Raw genomic sequence first — 20,097 nt, 5'->3', positions numbered from 1 at the left:
CATGCTTCCCTGGCATGGTTCTTGTTCCACCTGTCATCCCTACCTACCAGTCACTTCTCCTCTTTATTGGCACACTCTCCATGAAGGCACTCCCACACACCCAACCCAATAACCCTCCATCCTTCCTCATATGCAGAACCACTCCCTCTTCTTGCCCGCTCTGTGACCTCACCTAGTTCTTTCCCAATAACCATAAGGCTTCGCTATACTTGGCTCACACATCTATCTCCATCAAGGACTGCATCTTGTTTTCTCTCCAAGCCTGGCCTATGGTGCCAAGCCACATGGTAAGTGCTTAATAAACACTCATTGAATAAATAAATGGGAGACTTGGCAGTGTTCCTATAAAGCCTGACTACTTTGGCTCTACATTACAGGAATCATTTCATCAGACCCAATCACTTCCCCACCCCTGAGGGCAACACTCAGACCTACTGGAGCGCCCTGGGAGAGGACAGAGACAGAGATAAAGCAACCAACAGTCCCTGCCTCTGGAGAAGAACTGGGTTAGTATGGCAGTCAGTTCTCACTGGATACTTAGCTACAAGGTACTAAAAGATTTCAAATGGGAGGGGAGAGCTTCAGTTCTGGGCTTCTGTTTTACTCAATTTTTTGATTAATATGGGTCTCTTTAATTTTAAAATTATACTTTCTTTCAATGCTTCCTTATAGAGTACACTCTTTGTCTTAGCAGACATAGAAGAAAGTGCCTAAGTTTGGATCCTAAACAGATCTAGACTACCCAGTGCTTACTACTAAATTACATTAACTACGCATATTTTAATTTGTTAATGAGTATTAACTACTTGGTTATAATGTTGAATTCATTATTTATTATATTCCAGAATACCTTGCAGCAAGACACAATTAAAGGCCTTTTATTATATATGAATACAAATAATAATAATAAAGGAAATCAAAGCTTTCAGCAGTTTACCAGGGGGAATATTGAATATCTTTAGTCTTTACTACTTTTTCATTGTATTATGATGCTTTTTTTTTTATCTTGCCAAAATTGTTTATTATCTTCCATTCTCAGATAATATAACTGACTTTAGCTCAAGTCCAACAAGAGAAACTGATCCTCTTGGGAAGCCCAGATTCAAAGGTATGTATGATGGCTCCAAATCTCAATTTTGACAAGGCTATTTTTGTGGGTGTGTCAGCCATTGCTGTAAAACAAACAACCACAAAATCTTAGTAGCCTACTATGATAAGGATTTATTTTTCATGTGTCTGCAAGTCAACTGAGGGTCAGCTGATCTAGGACATGCTTGATTAGATGGTTCTGCTTCTAGCAGCAGATACAGCTGGGCCTCTTGTGGGTTGGGCTCTGGTCCACCCTTCATGTGTTCATTCTGATGCCCAAGATAAAGGACCAACAATGACCCAGGAGAAGCCATGAAGCCATTCTCATGACAATACAAAATCAAGAAAGAGTGCATCCGAATGCACAACCACATTTCAAGCTACTCTCTGTGTCATTATCTGCCAATGTGCACTAGCCAAAAAAAGTCACATAGCCAAGTTCAAATCAAGAATTGGGGAAGTATACTCCTCCCATAGACATAAAGAATATTTTTGAACAATAATCTACAATAGTAGGAGAGACAGAATATACAGAACCCAGTATTTCCTTTTCTAATATTTTTTCTTAAATGTAACATTTGATACATTTTTAACACATGTGTACACTCATGAGATCATCATCACAATCAAGATAATGAACACATGCATTACTTCCAAAAGTTTCATCATGTACCTTTGCAATCTCTCCCTCTACTTTTCTCTTCTAACCCCCAGTTCCTAGGTAATGCATATCTGCTATACTATAAATTTGTATGCACTTTATGGAATTTTACATAAGTTGAAAACAGACAGTATGAATTCTCTTTTTGGTCTAGCTTCTTTTACCAACATAATCATTTGGAGATCTGTCCATGTTGCTATATGTACCAATAGTCCATTCCTTTTTATTGCTGACTGGTATTCTATTATATGGATATAAATAATAATTTGTTTCTTTATTAAACCTGCTCATGACATTTAGGTATTTCTAATTTTTTTACATTACCAATAAAGCTTCTGTGACTATTCATATAAAAGTCTTTGTGTAGCTATATGCTTTCATTCCTTTTGGACAAATAGGAGGAGAATGGCTATATAAGCGTATATTTAACATTTTAAGAGACTATCAAACTGTTTTCCAAAATGGATATACTCTTTTATTTTTCTGTCAGCAGTGTTGAGGGTTCTAGTTCCTCCACATGCTCACTGTTTAGTATGGTCAGTCTGTTTAATTTTAGCCATTTTAATAGATTTTTAGTGGTATACGATTGTGATTTTAATTTGCATGTCTCTGATGACGAAGGATGTTGAATATCTTTTCATGTGCTTATTTGCCAACTATATATCTTTTTAGCATGTCCAAATTTTTGCCCATTTTTTGAAATGGGGTTGCTTGTTAATGTTGAATTTTGAGAATCTTTGTTTTCTTGGATGTTGAATATCTTTTCATGTGCTTATTTGCCAACTATATATCTTTTTAGGATGTCCAAATTTTTGCCCATTTTTTAAAATGGGGTTGCTTGTTAATGTTGAATTTTGAGAATCTTTGTTTTCTTGGTATAAGACCTTTTTTAGATACATACTTTACAAATATTTTCTCTCAGTGTGTGTCTTTTTAATTTTAATGGACCCCAGTATATCAATATTTTTCATAGAACTCACTTTCTTTAACTGGTACAGGGCTATTCTGCATATTTTGTCTTCCTGAGTGAGCTTTCAAAGTATTAGTCCATTTTATCTAAGTTGTCAAGTTTATTTGCATAAAATTATTCATAATATTTCTTACTTTAATGTCTGTATTTTTGGTGCCACATCTAAGAAATCATTCACTAATCAGAGGTCACAAAAGTTTTCTCCTATAGTTTCCTTCTAGAAGTTTTATACTTTTACATTTAAGTCTGTGATTCATATTGTGCAAAATTTTGTATGTCATACAAGGCATAAGCACATGTTTTCTTGCTTATGGATATTCAACTGTTCCAGCATCATTTGTTGAAAAAAACTATCCTTTCTCCACTGAATTGTGTTTGTACCTTTGTCAAAAATCAATTGTTCATATATAGGTAGATATATTTTGGGGCTCTCTGGGCTGTTCTGTTGATCTTTTATGTACCTTTACATCAACACCACACTTTCTGGATTCCTGTGGTATCTCGCAATCAGGTTGTGTTAGTCTTCCAATGTTGTTCTTAGTTTTCAAAGTTGTTTTGGTGATTCTGAGTCCTTTCTATTTCCATATAAATTTTAGAATCATCTTGTCACTATCTAAAAAATAGCTTGCTGAGATTTTAATGACTTGTATTGAATCTATAGGTCAATTGGGAATAATTCACAGCTAAAAAGTATTGTCTTCCCACCTATGAACATGATATATCTCACCATTTATTAATATTTAGGTTTTTAGAATTTCCCTCACCAACGGTTTATAGTTTTCAGTATACAGAAAATATAGAAGTAGTATTTTTATTTCAATTTCCAATTGTTCATTGCTAATATGTAGGGAAAAAATCTTGTATAGTGATCTTGTATCCTGGAACCTTACAAAACTCATTAATTCTAGTAGCTTTTTTGTAGACACGTTGGATTTTCTACACAATTATGTCATCTGAGACTAGTTTTACTTCTTCCTTTCTGACCTGGGTGCCTTATTTTTTCTTGCCTTATTGTGCTGGCTGGAGCCTCTAGTAAAATATTGTATAGAAATTATAAGAAAAAACATCTTTTTCTTTCTGATCTTATGGATAAAGAATTCAGTCTTTCACTGTTAAGTACAGTATTGTACATTTTTCATAGATTCATTTATTGGGATAAGAATGTTCCATTCTATTCCTAGTTTGGTGATAATTTTTATCAGAAATTGATGCTAGATTATGCTTGATTTATCTGCTTTTATTGAGATGATTATATGGTTTTTCTTTGTTAGTTTGTTAATATGATGAAGTACTTGATTTTTTAAATTTTAAACTAACCTTGCATTCCAGGGACAAACTCCACTTGGTCATAATGTATTCTCATTTCATATAATGTTGGATTTAATTTGCCAAAATTTTTTGTAGCAATGTATTCATGAAGGATATTGATCTGTAGCTCAAGTTTGAATATCAGAATGATGCCAAACTCTCCTCTTCAATTTTCTGGAAGAGTTTGTTTAGAATTGCTATTGCTTCTTCCATAAATATTTAGTAGTATTTACTAGTGAAGCCCTCTGAACCTCACATTCTCTTTGTGGGAAGGTTTTTACATATAAATTCACTTTCTTTTATAGATATAGGGCTATTCAGAATATTAATATTTTTTCCTCCTTAATGAGGTTTGGTAGTTTGTGTCTTTCAAGGTATAGTCTATCTCATCTAAGTTGTCAAATTTATTGGCATCTGTTTGTTCATAATATTCCTTTATTAATACCTGTAGAATCTGTACTGATGTCACCTCTCTCATCCCTGATATTACTAATGTGTATCTTTTTTTCTCTGTTGCCTAATCAGTCTGTAAGTTTATCAGTTCTCCTTGGATCTGAAAAGCTCAACTTTTTTTTCACTGATTTTTCTCTTGCTATGTTTTCTGTTTTCTATTTCATTTATTTTTATTTGGCTCTGAATTCCTTTCTTCTGCTTAATTTAGGTTTAATTTTCTTTTGTAATTCTAGTTTCTTAAGGTAGAAAATGAGCTCTTTGATTTGAGACTTCTCTTTTTTTAAAACAAACTTTGGCATCAAAGCTCTCAACCCCTGGGTGGGCTCAAACCACCAAACTTTTGGTTAACACAGCAGGCTTACTGATAGCACTATGGAGACAAAGGTCTTTCTTGTCTTTTAATATGACATTTAGTGCTCCAGATTTCCCCCTAGATGTTACTTAATCAGCATCTAAATTTTTTGATATGTTGTGTCTTCATTTTTATTTAACATACTTTTCAATTTCCCTTTTAATTTCTGCTTTGACCCATTGATTACTGAGAAGTGTATTATTTATAAATAAATAAATATTTAATTTCTAAATATTTAAAGATTTCTCAGAGATCAATCTCTTATTGATTTTTAATTTACCTCTGTTCTGGGCTGATACTCTGTATTACTTGAATCCTTTTAAATTTGCTGAGACTTTTTTATGGTCTATAACATGGTCTATCTTGGTACATGTTCTGTGTGTACTTGAAAAGAACATGTATATTCTCTTACTCTTAAATGGAGTGTTGAATTAACTTGCTAGGGCTGCCATGACAAAATATCATGGACTTGGTGGCTTAAATGATAGAAATTTATTTTCTCACAGTTCTGGAAGCAAGAAGTCTGAGATCAGCAGGTTTGGCTTTTCCTGCGGCCTCTCTCCTTGGCTTGCAGATGGCCTGCCACCTTCTCACTGTGTCATCTATGCCCTTTTCTCTGTGCATGCACATCTCTGTTGTCTTCCTTTTCTTTTAAGGACACAGTCAGGTTGGGTTAGGGATCTACCCTATGACCTCATTTAACCTCAATAACCTCTTTAAATCCCTGTCTCCAAATACGGTCACACTGGACGTTAGGGCCTCAAAACATGGATTTTAGAGGGACACAAATCAATCCATAACAAGTGCTCTATAAATGTCAATTAGGTCAAGTTGCTTATCTGTATTGTGGAGTTCTGCCTCCTTACTGATATTCTGTCTACTTGATCTATCAATTAATGAGAAAAGAGTATTGAAATCTCTGACTGTAATTGTGGATTTATTTCTACTTGAAGTTCTATCAGTTTTTGCTTTGTGTATTTTAAAGGTCTGTATTCTGGTACAGAACTAAATTACTTAGTATTGTAGTAAATTCCTAATTGATACTTTATCATTACAAAATGACCTTTTCTGTTTCTGGTAATATTCTTTGCTCTGAAATCTAATTTGTTGGTATTTCTATATCCAGTCAAGCTTTTTTTTGATTAGTGTTATCATTTTTTTCATCCTTTTATTTTTAACCTACTTAACCTATCTAAAGTGTTTTTGTTATTGGCATCATATAGTTGGGTGATACTTTTTTATCCAATCTAACAATTTCTTCATTTTATTTTGGGTTCATAGAACCTTACATTTAATATGGTTATTGATACTGTCAGGTTTAAATCTTCATCTTGCTATTTGTTTTCTATTTGTCCCATCTGTTCTGTGGCGAGTTAGCTATGCTCCCAGCAAAAATCGGGTCCCTTTGGCAGGGGTCATCACAAGGGATAAGGAAATATTAGAAAGAGAAAATAATAGAATATAGAAATAAAAGAATACACAGAGGCGAAAGTACAGCTTTTATAAAGTATAGTTTTATAAAGTTGAGGGAGTCAGGAGACCTCCAGCATTCCCGTGAGCTGTGAGTCCACGAGTGAAGTCCGGTATCAGTATTTATTGGTACAGTGATCAGTTGCCAGGGGTAACAGATTTACATAATAAAAGGTGGTTCATTTTAGGTTAAAAGTCTCACGAAAGGCTTCTAGAGATCCCTTAATTAACTTCATCTACATGAGAAAAATCTTTCTAAGACAAACTTCTAAGTCCTAAGATAAAATTATCACTTAGCAGAAAGGTTAAACAGAAATATAGTGGCTCTATATTTCTTTATCTAGTTTTTTGTTGATGGAGACAGGTAGTCAGGAGTGACACAGGAATTGTCCCTTAGGCTAATTGCTTTTAGCTGCAGGTGTCTGTAGGGTGGGCACTCTTTGATCGGTTCTCACCCTGTGGCCCCATGCCAAACTTTGTAGTATAGAAGCAGACGCAAGACGACACAGGTCTGAGACACAGTGTTGCCATGGAAAGCACTGCTGACTGGTGAGATGCCCTCCTGAGGTGAGGCAGCTTTTGATATGTGAACTAACATGTTCACATATTCCTTCAGAGCAAAGCCCTGAAAAACTACTGAAATCTTATATGTCTCTATAGGAGACAACTCTATAGAGCAACACTATTCTTTTTTTCCTCTTTTCTCCTTTTCCAGCCTTTTTTTGGGTTGAGTACTTTATGATTCCATTGTACCTTTATTGTTGTCTTATTAGCTATAACCCTTTATTATGTGAATGGCTGCTTTGGGGGTTATGGTACATATCTTTAACTTATCACAATTTACCTTCCAGTGATAATATATAACTTCACATACAGTATATAAGAAACTTACACTAGCATAGCTGCTTTTCTCTCAGTCTCTGGGCTATTGTTATTGTACATTTTACTTTTACATGTTATATACATTATACTAAAGTATTTTGATTTTAAACAGTAAATTATTACTTAGAAATAATAAGGAAAATATTGTGTACATTTACTTATGTAATTACCTTTCCAGCACTTTTCATCCCTTTGCGTGGACCTGTATTTCCATCTGGTCCTCATTTTCCTTCTATCTGAAAGAATTCTTTTGATATTTGTTGTAGTGAGGATCTGCTGGTAATGAATTCTTATGGGTTTTGTATACTCTAAAAAGAGTATTTTGCTTTTGTTTTTTTTTTAAAAAGATACTCTCACTACTCACTGAATTCTAAATGATGCTTTTTCTTTCAATATTTGAAGATGTTCATCCGCTGCCTCTTACTTGCGTTCTTTCCAGTGAGAAGTCTGCCACAATCCTTATTTTTGTTGGTCTATAGATGTCTTTTTTCTCTGTCTTTTTTAAGGATTTTCTCTTTATCGCTGGTTTCGAGAAACTTGATTATGATTGATATCATTTTCTTCATGTTTGTTGTGCTTAGATGTCTCTGAGCTTTTTGGATCTCAGATCCAAAATATATTTTTTTCATTTTTAAAATATTGTTGAGTTCTGTGGTGTGCAGTAAAATTACTTGAAACCACTTGATGCTTTTGAGTCTGGCTTTTAAGGTTTATTAGGTGGGACCAGAATTGTGTTTAGCAAAGGACTAAATATTCCCCACCAGTGAGGTAAGACTCACTGCCCTGTAAATTATGAGATTTAAAGAGGGACCAAATTACTTTTGGATATTAGCATAAGCTAAACCTGTTTAGTAAGTAAGTCAACATTATCTGTGTCATGTATCTCAGAGGCAAGATTTTGGATTTTCCAGGTTTGAACCATCCACAACACTGCTTTCAACTACCTGCTTATATGAGACCAGATGTCTTTAAGCAAATAATTAAATTTATGAATTCACTTCCATCTTCTTCACAAAATCCTTAAACGTCAGAGTCCTGTCTCTTGTAGGTCCTCATGTGCGATACATCCAAAAGCCTGACAACAGTCCCTGCTCCATTACTGACTCTGTCAAGCGGTTCCCCAAAGAGGAGGCCACAGATGGGAATGCCACCAGCCCACCACAGAACCCACCTACCAACCTCACTGTGGTGACCGTGGAAGGGTGCCCCTCGTTTGTCATCTTGGACTGGGAAAAGCCACTAAATGACACTGTCACTGGTAAGATCATGGCACCAGGACCATTAATACTGTGGGAAGCATTGATAACATGATGCATTGGGAATAGGGTACCCTGGGTCAACTGTGATACGTGAAGCATATCTGAGGAGGAGCAAGTCCTAGCAGAGTTCTGCTGTTGTTATGGCACGTTACTATTGAAAGTGTCACAATGTGAGGAAAAAACATCTTTGTCCTTGTTATGGGCTCCCACTTAATTTAGCATATCTCTTTAAGCTGCATTTCTTCTGTCTTCTCTCAGAATTCTTTTTCACAATATGAAGACGTAGCTAGACTTTTCATTACCAAGAAAAATTACAGAAAATACATGAGGAATTGCCATTGCTGATGATATTTGAACTAGTTTTCCTTTTAGCAGCCCAATTTCCAAATTGACCTAGAACTTTCAAGCAGGTTAAAGTTATTTCAACTGTTTTAGGAGAAATAGAAACAAAAATTCTGTTTCTGGTCATCTCAAAAAATTTTGATTCTGGCCGGGCGCGGTGGCTCACGCCTGTAATCCTAGCACTCTGGGAGGCCGAGGTGGGTGGATGGCTCAAGGTCAGGAGTTCGAGACCAGCCTGGGCAAGAGTGAGACCCCGTCTCTACTAAAAAATAGAAATAAATGATCTGGACAACTAAATATATATATATAAATTAGCCGGGCATGGTGGTACATGCCTGTAGTCCCAGCTACTCAGGAGGCTGAGGCAGGAGGATGGCTTGAACCCAGGAGTTTGAGGTTGCTGTGAGCTAGGCTGATGCCATGGCACTCTAGCCCGGGCAACAGAGAAAGACTCTGTCTCACAAAAAAAAAAAAAAATTTGATTCTGCCACCATCTACCCAATTACTCTAAAAATGACCATGAAAAATAAGAAACCCTGAGTCGCTCTTTGAATTAGTTATAACAATTTGGTTCTCCATAGAGAACAGGATGGTCACACAAGAGGGGTGGGGGAAAGACTAACCTAAATCAGCTAGAAGATACAGCAAATGGTCAATGTGAGTACATGGGAAGTTCCTGACACTCAGATCCTTGCCATGTACCTGGTACAGGTAGACAGGGAATAGAGGGGCTGACTAAAAGGCTGTCAGGAGTAGAGAGAAGCAGCACACAGGGCCAGGTAGGCAGTGGTGGGATTCAGGATCTGCCAAAAATGTTTTCTGTGTAAAAAAACAGCTGCTATTTCTCCTCAGATGGAACCATTTGATCTGGGCAACTTCCAGTATAAGCAGTCTTTGTTTGCTTAGCTTGCTTTCTTTACCATTTTTTTTCTTATGAATTTCCTTTTTTCATGCAAAGCTAGCCTTTGTTTTGTTTTGTTTTTTTATTTTAGTTACAGTATCTCCCTCTGTCACCAAGGCTGTAGTACAATGGTACGATCATAGCCTACTACAGCGTCAAACTCTTGGACTCTAGCAATCCTCCTGCCTTGGCCTTCCAAGTCATTGGGATTACAGGCATGTGTCACTGCACCCAACCTAGTCTTTGTTTTGAGAAAGAAGCAGCCCACTTCCCCTTGGTTCCTGGACATTTGCCTAGTCCTACTTTTTACTTGGGACTACCATCTCAATATCTAAAAATCAATCTCCCAGTATCGATTATCTACATGTATTAAAACGTCCAAAACTCTCCATCCACATACTATGTTAATAAGGAGTTCCTATGATAGTTTGAGGCTTAGTTTTCATAAAATCAAATGATCTTTAAAATTTCATTTGCCTTAAATGTGGGACATCAAGTTAGAATTGGTTCATCTAATACATATCCAGTTGGATATGTCAATAATATTTGATTTAACTTTTCAAAGATGAAGGATTTTCCTTTTTGATTTTATAAATTTTTAATTTCAAGAATCATGGATAAGAGTATACTTTAACCAATTGCTTTTGTAATGTTACTAAATGTTAATGGTTTGTTTAGAATCTTTTACAAGATATAGGAGACTTATAATAACAATTTTTATGGATAAGGATCATATTTCTTTAGCTATAATGTTTCCTAAGTAGAAATAAGTTCATATTTAACCATTGCTCTAGTCCATATTTAAACATTGGAGGATTTGCCCTAAGACTCTGTTTCAATTTTTTTTTTCTATTTCATTTTAGTGTTTCATTACATACCACTTGATTTCAAATGTCATTGTTTATAAACCAGCAGCTCAGATCATACAGGGATTAATCCTTATATCACTGGAACTGATTTTGCAAGAAGGTATTGAGAAATAACAAAAAGAGTGAATCGTATTCTTCAGTTCCCCTGAGTTAGTTGGTGTGAATAATCTTTCTTTGAGTTGATAGGCCCATATTCAGTCATACCTCCAAATTCAGCTGCTTTTACATGTCCCTCCTACACTGAAGTTGAAATAGATGCACCTGAAAATTGGCCATAGCCTGGGTCCTTGGACAACTTAAAGTTAGTTATAAGTCATTGCAGTGTGATATTCCAAGAGCCTCCTGGCATAGATTTAAATCCTAGGCCTGCTTTGTTCTAGATGTGCAACTTGGATATATAATTGGCCTTGTTGAGCCTTAGTTTCTTTATCTTTAATAATAATAACTCCCATTGTTATCAATTTATCCTGAGGATAAAATTAAATGAAGTATTTGAATATGCAGCACAAATTAGAAATTGTTAAATTAATGTTTGTCAGTAGTAGCAATAATAGAAGCAATTTTTATAATGTTGGTGAATTTACGAAAAGGCATTATTAGCCCCTTAAAGCATCAAAAATGAAAGATATATTCACAAATCATAAGACAAACATATTTTCAAAAGCAAGAATTCAGAGAGAAATTCTAAATGTCTTTTTAATTATGAAGGAAGCTTCTAGGTTCATTTTGAAAACTCTTACCCTCCAGGAAAAAAATATTATTAAATTAACTATTAAAACTTGAGTCAAATGAAAATGAAAATGTACAATAGAATTTTTAAGTACTGAAAGGCTGGCTTAGTATCAGTAGGATATCATACAGTCGATGAGGAATGCACCAAGCCAAAGATGGTTTTTGAAGGTGGCTCCTTTAGTGCATAACCAATTAGAGTGTCATATAAACTGTTTTTTTGGTGACTAAGCAGCACTTGAATCTTTCCGATTGGAATCTTAAAATTTTTGTGATGCTATTTTCAGAGTACAACTCAGGGACGATAAAGAATTATAAAAGCAACAGTAATAATAGGTACCACCTGTTGAGCAAAATACATGGAAGATATTATTAGGAACTTCCCATATGTTCCTAATTTAACCCCCACAAGCAAAACACTATGAAGATTTATTATTGGCATTTTACAAATGGGAAGCATTGAGACCAAGTTCAAAGCAAGTGACTTGTTTTATCTCTTTCTGTTATACCATGCAGTTTCCATTTTTTAAAAAATCAATTTTACTTACATTTTAATTATTTCCACTTTTTTTTTTTTTTTTAACAAACATCCCTTTACAGCAGAGGAAAAGATACAAAACAGATAGATTTGAATTTAGGGTCCTCCCACTGTGCCTCCCTCCCTTTCCACTCTGTTAGAATACACAGCCAATTGAGAGATGGGTTGGGATCAGAAAAGCCTGAATGAAGGTACAAAGTATCAGTGATTAGTACTTTAATAGTTGCACTGGGTATCCAGATATCATGGCCACTGTCTTCCAGTTTAATTTTGAATTTTTGGAAAGATAACCATATAAAATTACCCAGAAAAAAGTCATCTTCTTTTTGGATTTTTAAAATATATTATTAAGAATCCTCCCTAGGCCAGGTGCCGTGGGTCATGCCTATAATCCTAGCACTTTGGGAGGCTAAGGCAGGAAGACTGAGGCCAGAAGTTTAAGATAAGCCTGAGGAATATAATGAGACCCCAACTCTACAAAAAATAGAAAAATAAGCTGGGCATGGTGGCATGTGTCTGTAGTCCCAGATACTCAGGAGGCTGAGGCAGGAGGATCATTTGAGCCCAGGAGTTTGAAGGTGCAGTGAGCTATAATGACGCCACTGCACTCTAGCCCAGGCTACACAGTGAGATCCTGTTGTTTCAAAAAAAAAAAAAAAAAAACCTTCCTAACTATAAATTGGTGATTTTTAGGTCTGCCTGAGTTATTCCACTTTGGGTTTTATTGCAGATATTTAGCCTTTTATCTTTGGTCTCAGTGGTAATGTCAGAAATCCCCAGCATAACTTGCCAGCTCTTTTGCAGCATTTCTACCTTATCTGATGCCCAGAATTTGTGTGTTTCTTCGTATTAATGGAGCTGATTTTGAGTGGGACTTTGTTGTTGCTTGTTTTGCTTTTTGTTTGTTTTTTAGTCCTCTATATCATCTTGTCACATGCATTAAGCTAAATCCCAACTGAGAGCAGGGAAAACCAATTAACAAATGTGTAAATTGTATTCTCTTCTTCTGAATGTCTTTCCCTTTTGATGAGCCCTGTAAGTTCATAAAACATGCTTTTGAGTGAAATTCAAACAGACCTCTATGCAGACTTTAAGGACATGACTTTTTTTTTTAATACAAAGAAAATGATCAAGGGAGCATAACTCACATAAGCAGTAGGTACAAAACCCAACTAATTTTGTAGTTTAAAATAATGAACCATAGTTAAGTAGTGTTTATTATGTGGTTAACTGTTATTTGCTGCTATGATTTGGAACTCAAGTTTTTTGTAGCAGTACCACGTGTTCAGTGGCCTTTTCCCCAACTACATTGTAAAGCTTGTAAAGTAGAAAACATGGCTCCTTCTCAAGCACCACTCCTCATACAGTGCTTTCCCCAGACTGGGCTTTCCCACAGTGGCAGGCTACCTGACTTACCTAAAAAATTCGAAGGTCATGCACCCAGAGCAACCACAGGAGTGTCATCGGTCTTTAGCAGTTACTAGGCCTTCCTCCTCTCTGGTAAAAGGAAAGCAGAAATTGTCAATGAGCAAATCCCAAAATGCTTCTGGGACCTTCATAATCTGCTGACCATGCCTATGTGGAAATTGCTAATGTATAAGATCAATATGCCTCAAGAACTTCAACCTCAATCGCTCACTTTTATGAGAGTGGTTTTATTATGCTATTTGCTTCAAGAGCAATTAAATCAGAGAGAGAAAGACAAGTATCTATTGGCTTTTTTCGCTTTTCAGAATATGAAGTTATATCCAAAGAAAATGGGTCATTCAGTGGGAAGAACAAGTCCATTCAAATTACAAATCAAACCTTCTCCACGGTAGAAAATCTGAAACCAAACACAAGGTAAGCCACCAGTGCTATTCCTGGTACACTCTGAGAGTGCAAAAGACATAACCACAACAAAGAAATGAAATTGTATCATCTTCTCTGTCTCGAAGGGGGGTCTAGCCTGCATCTCACTCTTTGGCTTTCTGTATGTGACAGTAGATACCTATGGAGTCATGTTTAGCAAATATGCATATTATTGATAGGGACAAAAGAGCTGACAAGATGGTTTTATAAGTTAACAGTATAGCAACATAAAAAAATAGAGGGCCATTGATACCAAATGTTTATGTTAAATACCAAAATTTAGAGAAGGAAAAGTCCGTAGACCAGAGACAACTAGAGTGTACATGATGTCAACTAGATTTGAAGCACCAGAAAATTTGGCTGTCATGCTGGAAAGCAGAGGACAAGGACATGAAAGTCACATGACAAAATGTCGGTGAAAGTTTTTAATAGTTAATACTTAAAATAACTACAAGTCCAAGACATGCAGTTCTTTGCTTTTGGAACCCTTTATTACAAATGAGAAAGGAGTTTGACCATAGAGCTACATATTTTTAACATTACTCTATAATAAACAACTTTTCTATGTATCCCTTATTACACACTGATATAAGGTTCATATTGCTGTATAGTTTTATGATTCTTTTCTAAATCTAAAATACACAATATTTTATCAGTTCTTTATATTATTGATACAAAAATGAGGGCCTTAGATATTTCTAGAAAGGTAGTAGGAAAGTTCCAAAAAGAGAATGCTTTTTTCTTGTAAGTTTCACATTGTCGTCAATTGATGGAATGGAATTGGGTATTGATAGTGACACTCCAAAGAGCCTATTTTGGCTCTGACAGTAGTGAGACTTTTCTAATCTTTTTATGGAAAAGGAAGCATCTAATTCATTATAGATGATTTGCTATATATAAACTTTAGTCCTATACTGCAGAAATAACACTTCTTCCACAAGTGTTTTTTTTTTTTCTTTAAAGTTCTCTATTTTGGGATATAACATGGAAAATTTTACAATTCCTAATTTTCTTAAAATATTCAAAGTATCAAAAATAAGCACGTATTTCAGTAAAAGCCCATTTGATGATCTTTGTTCTGTTTCCTTAGCAAGATTGAGAGGGAGATAAAGCCTATTTTTACCATAAAATATTTTAAGGAAAAGGCAAAAGAGAAAAGGTCATTTAATTCAGACTTTTTAATAGGGGGATTGGTGCTTATAAAACTTAGTTTTTCTCTTCTGTTTCCTGCTTTTTATTTCATTTAATAAATAATTCTATTTAATAAAAAGTGACCTGTGTAGTATAAATACATTCATTGAAAGGCATCCAATTTCTAAATGTTCGTTGTGTTCCTTTTCTGAATTGGTCTGTCCTCAGATCTGAATGTAGAACCCAGTTATGCCAGTGACATTTTAAACCCAATTTCTTTGTAAAAGGTTTGCATTTTCATTCAGCTAAAATTTATCTAGTGGCAACAATGTACTCAGTGGTGTACTTGGTGGTGTGGCTATAAACATGAATAAATGTTTGTTCATGAGCTTGAGGCAGAGGGGGAGCAGTTAATAACCAGGTACTCTACACAAAGTGACCAGAGCTCTGACAGAAGTATGCCTAAGGTGACATCAGAGCCCAGAGTGTGTGACACTCCAAGTTTGGGGAAATGAGGAAAATCTTCCTGGTGAAGATGACACCTGAGCTGAGGATGGGCAGGAAGGAGTTATCCAGGTGGTTGAGGTAGGGGGAGGGAGTGTCAGAAAGAATAGCATGTTTCAGGTGGCATGGTTGTGTGCCACGAACATTAGACTACTTTCCTCAGTACAAGTGGTGACAAGTGACTGGAGGGAGAAACAGCAAAGAAAGGTGGAAGCCAGGTTGAAAAGGACCTTGTAAGCCAGATCAGGAGATGGGTAGACCCTGAAGGGTGGTCAGTAGGGAGTGACTTGCTCTAATTTTCATTACAGTTTTCATTCTGACTTTCATTTAATTTTTGTTAATGTCTTGGCAAGAGTGCCATTGGGCATCTGACCTAATTGGTAAAGTTAGGTGGGGAAGAGAAAAGGACCATTGGACTGAGCTGTATTTCATTCGGTAATCACAGGTCATAGGGTTTATATGTAGCTTCTAGTTATAATCATTTTAGGACTTATCCTGACTATTTCTGGAGTTTTCCTCAGGCAGGAAGACAGCATGACCGTCTTTATCCCATCCTCATTGTGTGTGTCTTGCTTTTCTCTCCTGTCCTCCATCAGTGGGCCTCCCACTGAAGGACCCCTAAAACCTATCCTTACCACATGACTAGCAAAGCCTAAAGGAGGCCTGTCTAGATTTGTCTTTGGGGAAAAGCAATATTACATCAAGTTTAGGGACCCCTGAAATCAGGATCGCATGCCAGGTTTTACCACTGGCACTAGTTTGAGGCCATTCAGTTTGTCTATGTGTGGCTTACTTATGTTATTTTTAGAGTTTGGTATGATCTAATGAAATCCATTAGGGTATCAAAATCATTAATTTTCATATATATGATTTAGCCAGAATTATACGGGTAGGTCACTAATGGCTCATGATTTAAAAGTTGTCAATCAGTAGTTTGAAGTAAAGAACATATTTCCATTTGGGAAAAAAATAATAATATACCTGGACGTAAAGGTGTCTGGTGAAAACTGTTTAGTCTTCAGTATGTGAAACCTTGTGCTGGTCAAGTAGTTCAGTAGATCCTAGTCCTCAGTGAGCCTGTGAATGTATCCCACATCTCTCTTAGAGGTATGTTAGAAATTAATGTGTTTATTTAATGGGAAAAAAATGTTTTGAGCTGAAATATTAAAATAATGTGTTGAAACTCCCATTAGACAAAATAATGAGTTAAGGAAGAATAAGGTGAAGTAAATTATTTCAATTAATTTGATATTTCTGAAGCCTGGAAGTATCTGGGAAAACAAAAATAACATCCATGAAGTAACTGTAGAGCACAAAAGAGCATACTCAGCATAGGACTTACACCCAAGTTCTGTGAGTTAGAAGGAGAGGAAGCTTCATGGAATACTTGAGACTAGAACTTGATGGTAAAGAATAAGATGGAAGGGGTATGTTGGCAAGAAAAGGAAAAGCAACCACAGTATTGTTCTTTCTAATCACATCCGTGTGCATGATTTAACTGAAATATAATACAAGTAGTCCTCAAAGTTACTACTGACAGCAAAGCTACAGAATAATAAAGTTACAAGTCCCCCAATTTAGGTTTGTTGGATTTTTTGATGCAAGCTTTTTTCATACTATCTTAAGTTGTCAAGGCATTGTACTTCCATTGTATCTCTTCTACCCCAACCACGATTCAAGATGAATGCTAATAAAAGATGCACTGTAAAAATAAAGAGGAAACATATACAGGAGGCAGCCACCAAGTGGCTTTTATTAGCTATAAAGAATAACCCTAGTTATATTTCAATGCTTGGGGGACATTTTGAATCAGGGTACATGGTAAAATTGAATTTCTAAAATAGGCAAAGTTTGAATTATAGCTGTTAAAATTACCCCATGAAGTTCAGAATTCCATATTTGAATAACTAGAAGATAGATAATATAATAGCTCTATAAAGAATAACCCTAGTTATATTTCAATGCTTGGGGGACATTTTGAATCAGGGTACATTTTAAAATTGAATTTCTAAAATAGGCAAAGTTTGAATTATAGCTGTTAAAATTACCCCATGAAGTTCAGAATTCCATATTTGAATAACTAGAAGATAGATAATATAATAGCTTCTGAAAGAATTACTGTAGCTGTGTTCCAATACTAGGAGATACATGTAAATCATTTATTTTAGTAGCATTTTCCATCACTTGTCCTGAATAAAAATCATGGTATCTGAAATCAGATGATAATTATTGGGAAATCTTTACACACCGACACAGGTGGAGTAGAGTTTGGTGTTAGAACATTTAACCCAGGAAAAACAAGGCAGAGATTAGAGATCCATGAAGTAGTTTTGGTTAGAAATTCTAAATGGTCACACACTATTCTAGAAATAAAATGACAGCAGACTATGCTTCCCTTTCATGATGTATGCCAAATTTCTCTTGCCTGTTTTTATGACTTAGCCCGGTTTTTATCTATTCTGCAGAAGCTCAAAAAATCGCCCACAGTAATGGACCATCCAGAAGGTATTTTGCTTATGGGAGAGTCTGACTCCACACCTGGGTCATATGTTCCTGTCTATAGAGAGCCACAGGGTTGCTGTGAGGCACCTGGGTGCAGCTTCAAAGGTGGCACGGGGCGGCCCTCCCTAACCTGGCCAGTAGCTGCCTGCAGCTGCAGTGGGACTGTGGTCATATATATGGACAGGGAAGAGTCATATATATGCCCAGCGAAGGCTCCTGTTTGTGGAGAGCCCTAACTGTCTTTGTCAAGTGAAGCAACAGAGATCTGTTAACACAAACTTCATCTCTTTCTTTAGAGGATTTCTCTCTCATGCCCTACTCCTAAAATAAAAAGAAAATGTGGTGATGTTGGTATCTAGCGTAATCAGTACCCACCTAAAGCCCATTTCATAAACATAATCTCCATTTATTTCTTATCTATGAAACCTCTCCTGCCCTACAATTACTCAAGAACACCAATCCTCTATCTCTTTAGGCAATGTGTGGCTCTTACTGAACTAAAGGAAAAATATTAAGAACAGCCTTTCCTATCTGTAGCAAAACACCTTGCAAAGACCACCATAATCATCTTTAGTTCTGTGAATAGAGGAACGCATAAAGTATGTCTTAAACAATAAGTCTTATGCCACAGCTTATAGGGACAGGAAGCATGAATTATCAATCTCTAAATTTCTTTCAACTCTAAAATGATATAATCCTATGACAGCCAGAGCTATACATGGAGTCAGTGAGAGAACTGGAACTGAAAATAAAACTAAAACCTAGGTCAGTTCCCTAACAAGTAGAATTGTCCTAGTAAACCACTTTTCTTTGAATCTCTGTCTGCATTCTGCAATTTGTTTTCAGATGAATTAGTTTTGGCACACATTTTGATAATCCTTTGATGGTCTGGGTTCTTCCTCATGAACTGGTTGGGCAATGTAGATGGATACACAGTCTGCACATAATAAAAGCCCTTTAATTACCACTCTTCTCTTCCAATGAGCCCATTTCTCTCCTCACTTTACTGAAAAATTGAAGAATCCATTGTGTCTGCCAGACCTACATGTGGTCTAACAATTTCCTATGGAAAGTGTACTCTGGCAATTAAGATAAATCAAATTCACTTATTCTGCTCAAGTACTTTTACTGAACTCTGTGGCTTGGGATGATTTTAGAGAATGGTTCCTCCTCCAAGCCTACTAAACTGTCCCATAGCTCTGCGGTTTCTAACCCCCAGGCGGCTGACTGGTACCGTTTGTGGCCTGTTAAGAACCAGGCTGCACAGCAGGAGGTGAGTGGGAGGCGAACAAGCAAAGTTTCATCTGTATTTATGGCCACTCCCCATCGCTGGCATCACCGCATAAGCTCTGCCTTCCTGTCAGATCAGTGGCGGCATTAGATTCTCATAGGAGCATGAACCCTACTGTAAACTGCGCATGCGAGGGATCTAGGTTGCGCACTTCTTATGAGAATCTAATGCCTGATGACCTGAGGCAGAGCTGAGGTTGTGATGCTAGTGCTGGGAGCAGCTGCAAATACAGATTATCATTAGCAGAGAGGTTTGACTGCACAATAAATGTAATGCACTTGAATCATCCCGAAACCAGCACCCTGCCCCTGGTCCATGGAAAAATTGTCTTCCATGAAACCAGTCCCTGGAGGCAAAAAGGTTGGGGACTGCGGCTGTAGCTGACAGCAAGGATAGTTTGGGACTGTTGTTTATGATGTTTGATTAAATAAAATTTTGGTACTGATGGCTGGCTGGAATAAAGGCAGCCACTTCTTGTAAACTGTAAATCTGTCCAAACAAAGCAGGCATGTGGAATATATACCCTTTTCATAGCGTTTCTGTGAAATTCTGGTCTCTGCAGATTCTGTGTTAACTTTTCAACATCTCTTCTCATGGGCTTTGTAGAAAAGAGTAAAATAAGCTGCCAAAGCATCAGGCATTTTATTTAGTTTTATTGTAGATGTGAGCAGCAGAAGAGCAATTTCTTCCCCATTAAAGAAGTCGATTGCTTAGTTTAGCAACTTTTCATTGGGCAAAAGAATAGCATTCTAAGAACATGTAACTCCGCTAGTCTATGAAGAGAACAAATCTTTCTTTAACAGCACCATATACTTTTTATTACATTTTCTTTGAGTTCCTTGTTATCTAAGGAGGGAGGAGGAGAAAGTCATAGCAGCACTACAAAATTAGAAGTGTAGCCCAACTCCAGAATTTCTGTGTCCCCAACAAAAACAGGGACAAAAGAAACATCCTGTAGGACATCATGGACTGCTAGTTCATGATCTCCTATAACT

At 36.3% G+C, this 20,097-nt stretch overlaps 1 protein-coding gene across 1 annotated transcript in view; it reads left to right on the top strand.

The window, feature by feature from the left end:
- ABI3BP (ABI family, member 3 (NESH) binding protein) overlaps positions 1–20,097 on the top strand; it is a 230,812-nt gene that overhangs the window by 200,216 nt on the left and 10,499 nt on the right. Inside the window, exons 27-30 of the mRNA XM_012652849.1 lie at positions 378–506; positions 1,040–1,108; positions 8,234–8,443; positions 13,557–13,665. Of these exons, the coding sequence (XP_012508303.1) occupies positions 378–506; positions 1,040–1,108; positions 8,234–8,443; positions 13,557–13,665 (517 nt within the window). The remainder of the gene's footprint in view (positions 1–377; positions 507–1,039; positions 1,109–8,233; positions 8,444–13,556; positions 13,666–20,097) is intronic.

Source organism: Propithecus coquereli, unplaced genomic scaffold, assembly GCF_000956105.1.
Source record: "Propithecus coquereli isolate 6110/MARCELLA unplaced genomic scaffold, Pcoq_1.0 Scaffold40, whole genome shotgun sequence".
Taxonomy (NCBI): domain Eukaryota; kingdom Metazoa; phylum Chordata; class Mammalia; order Primates; family Indriidae; genus Propithecus; species Propithecus coquereli.
Note: the sequence above shows the minus strand (reverse complement) of the source record. Positions and strands in the feature narration are given on the sequence as shown.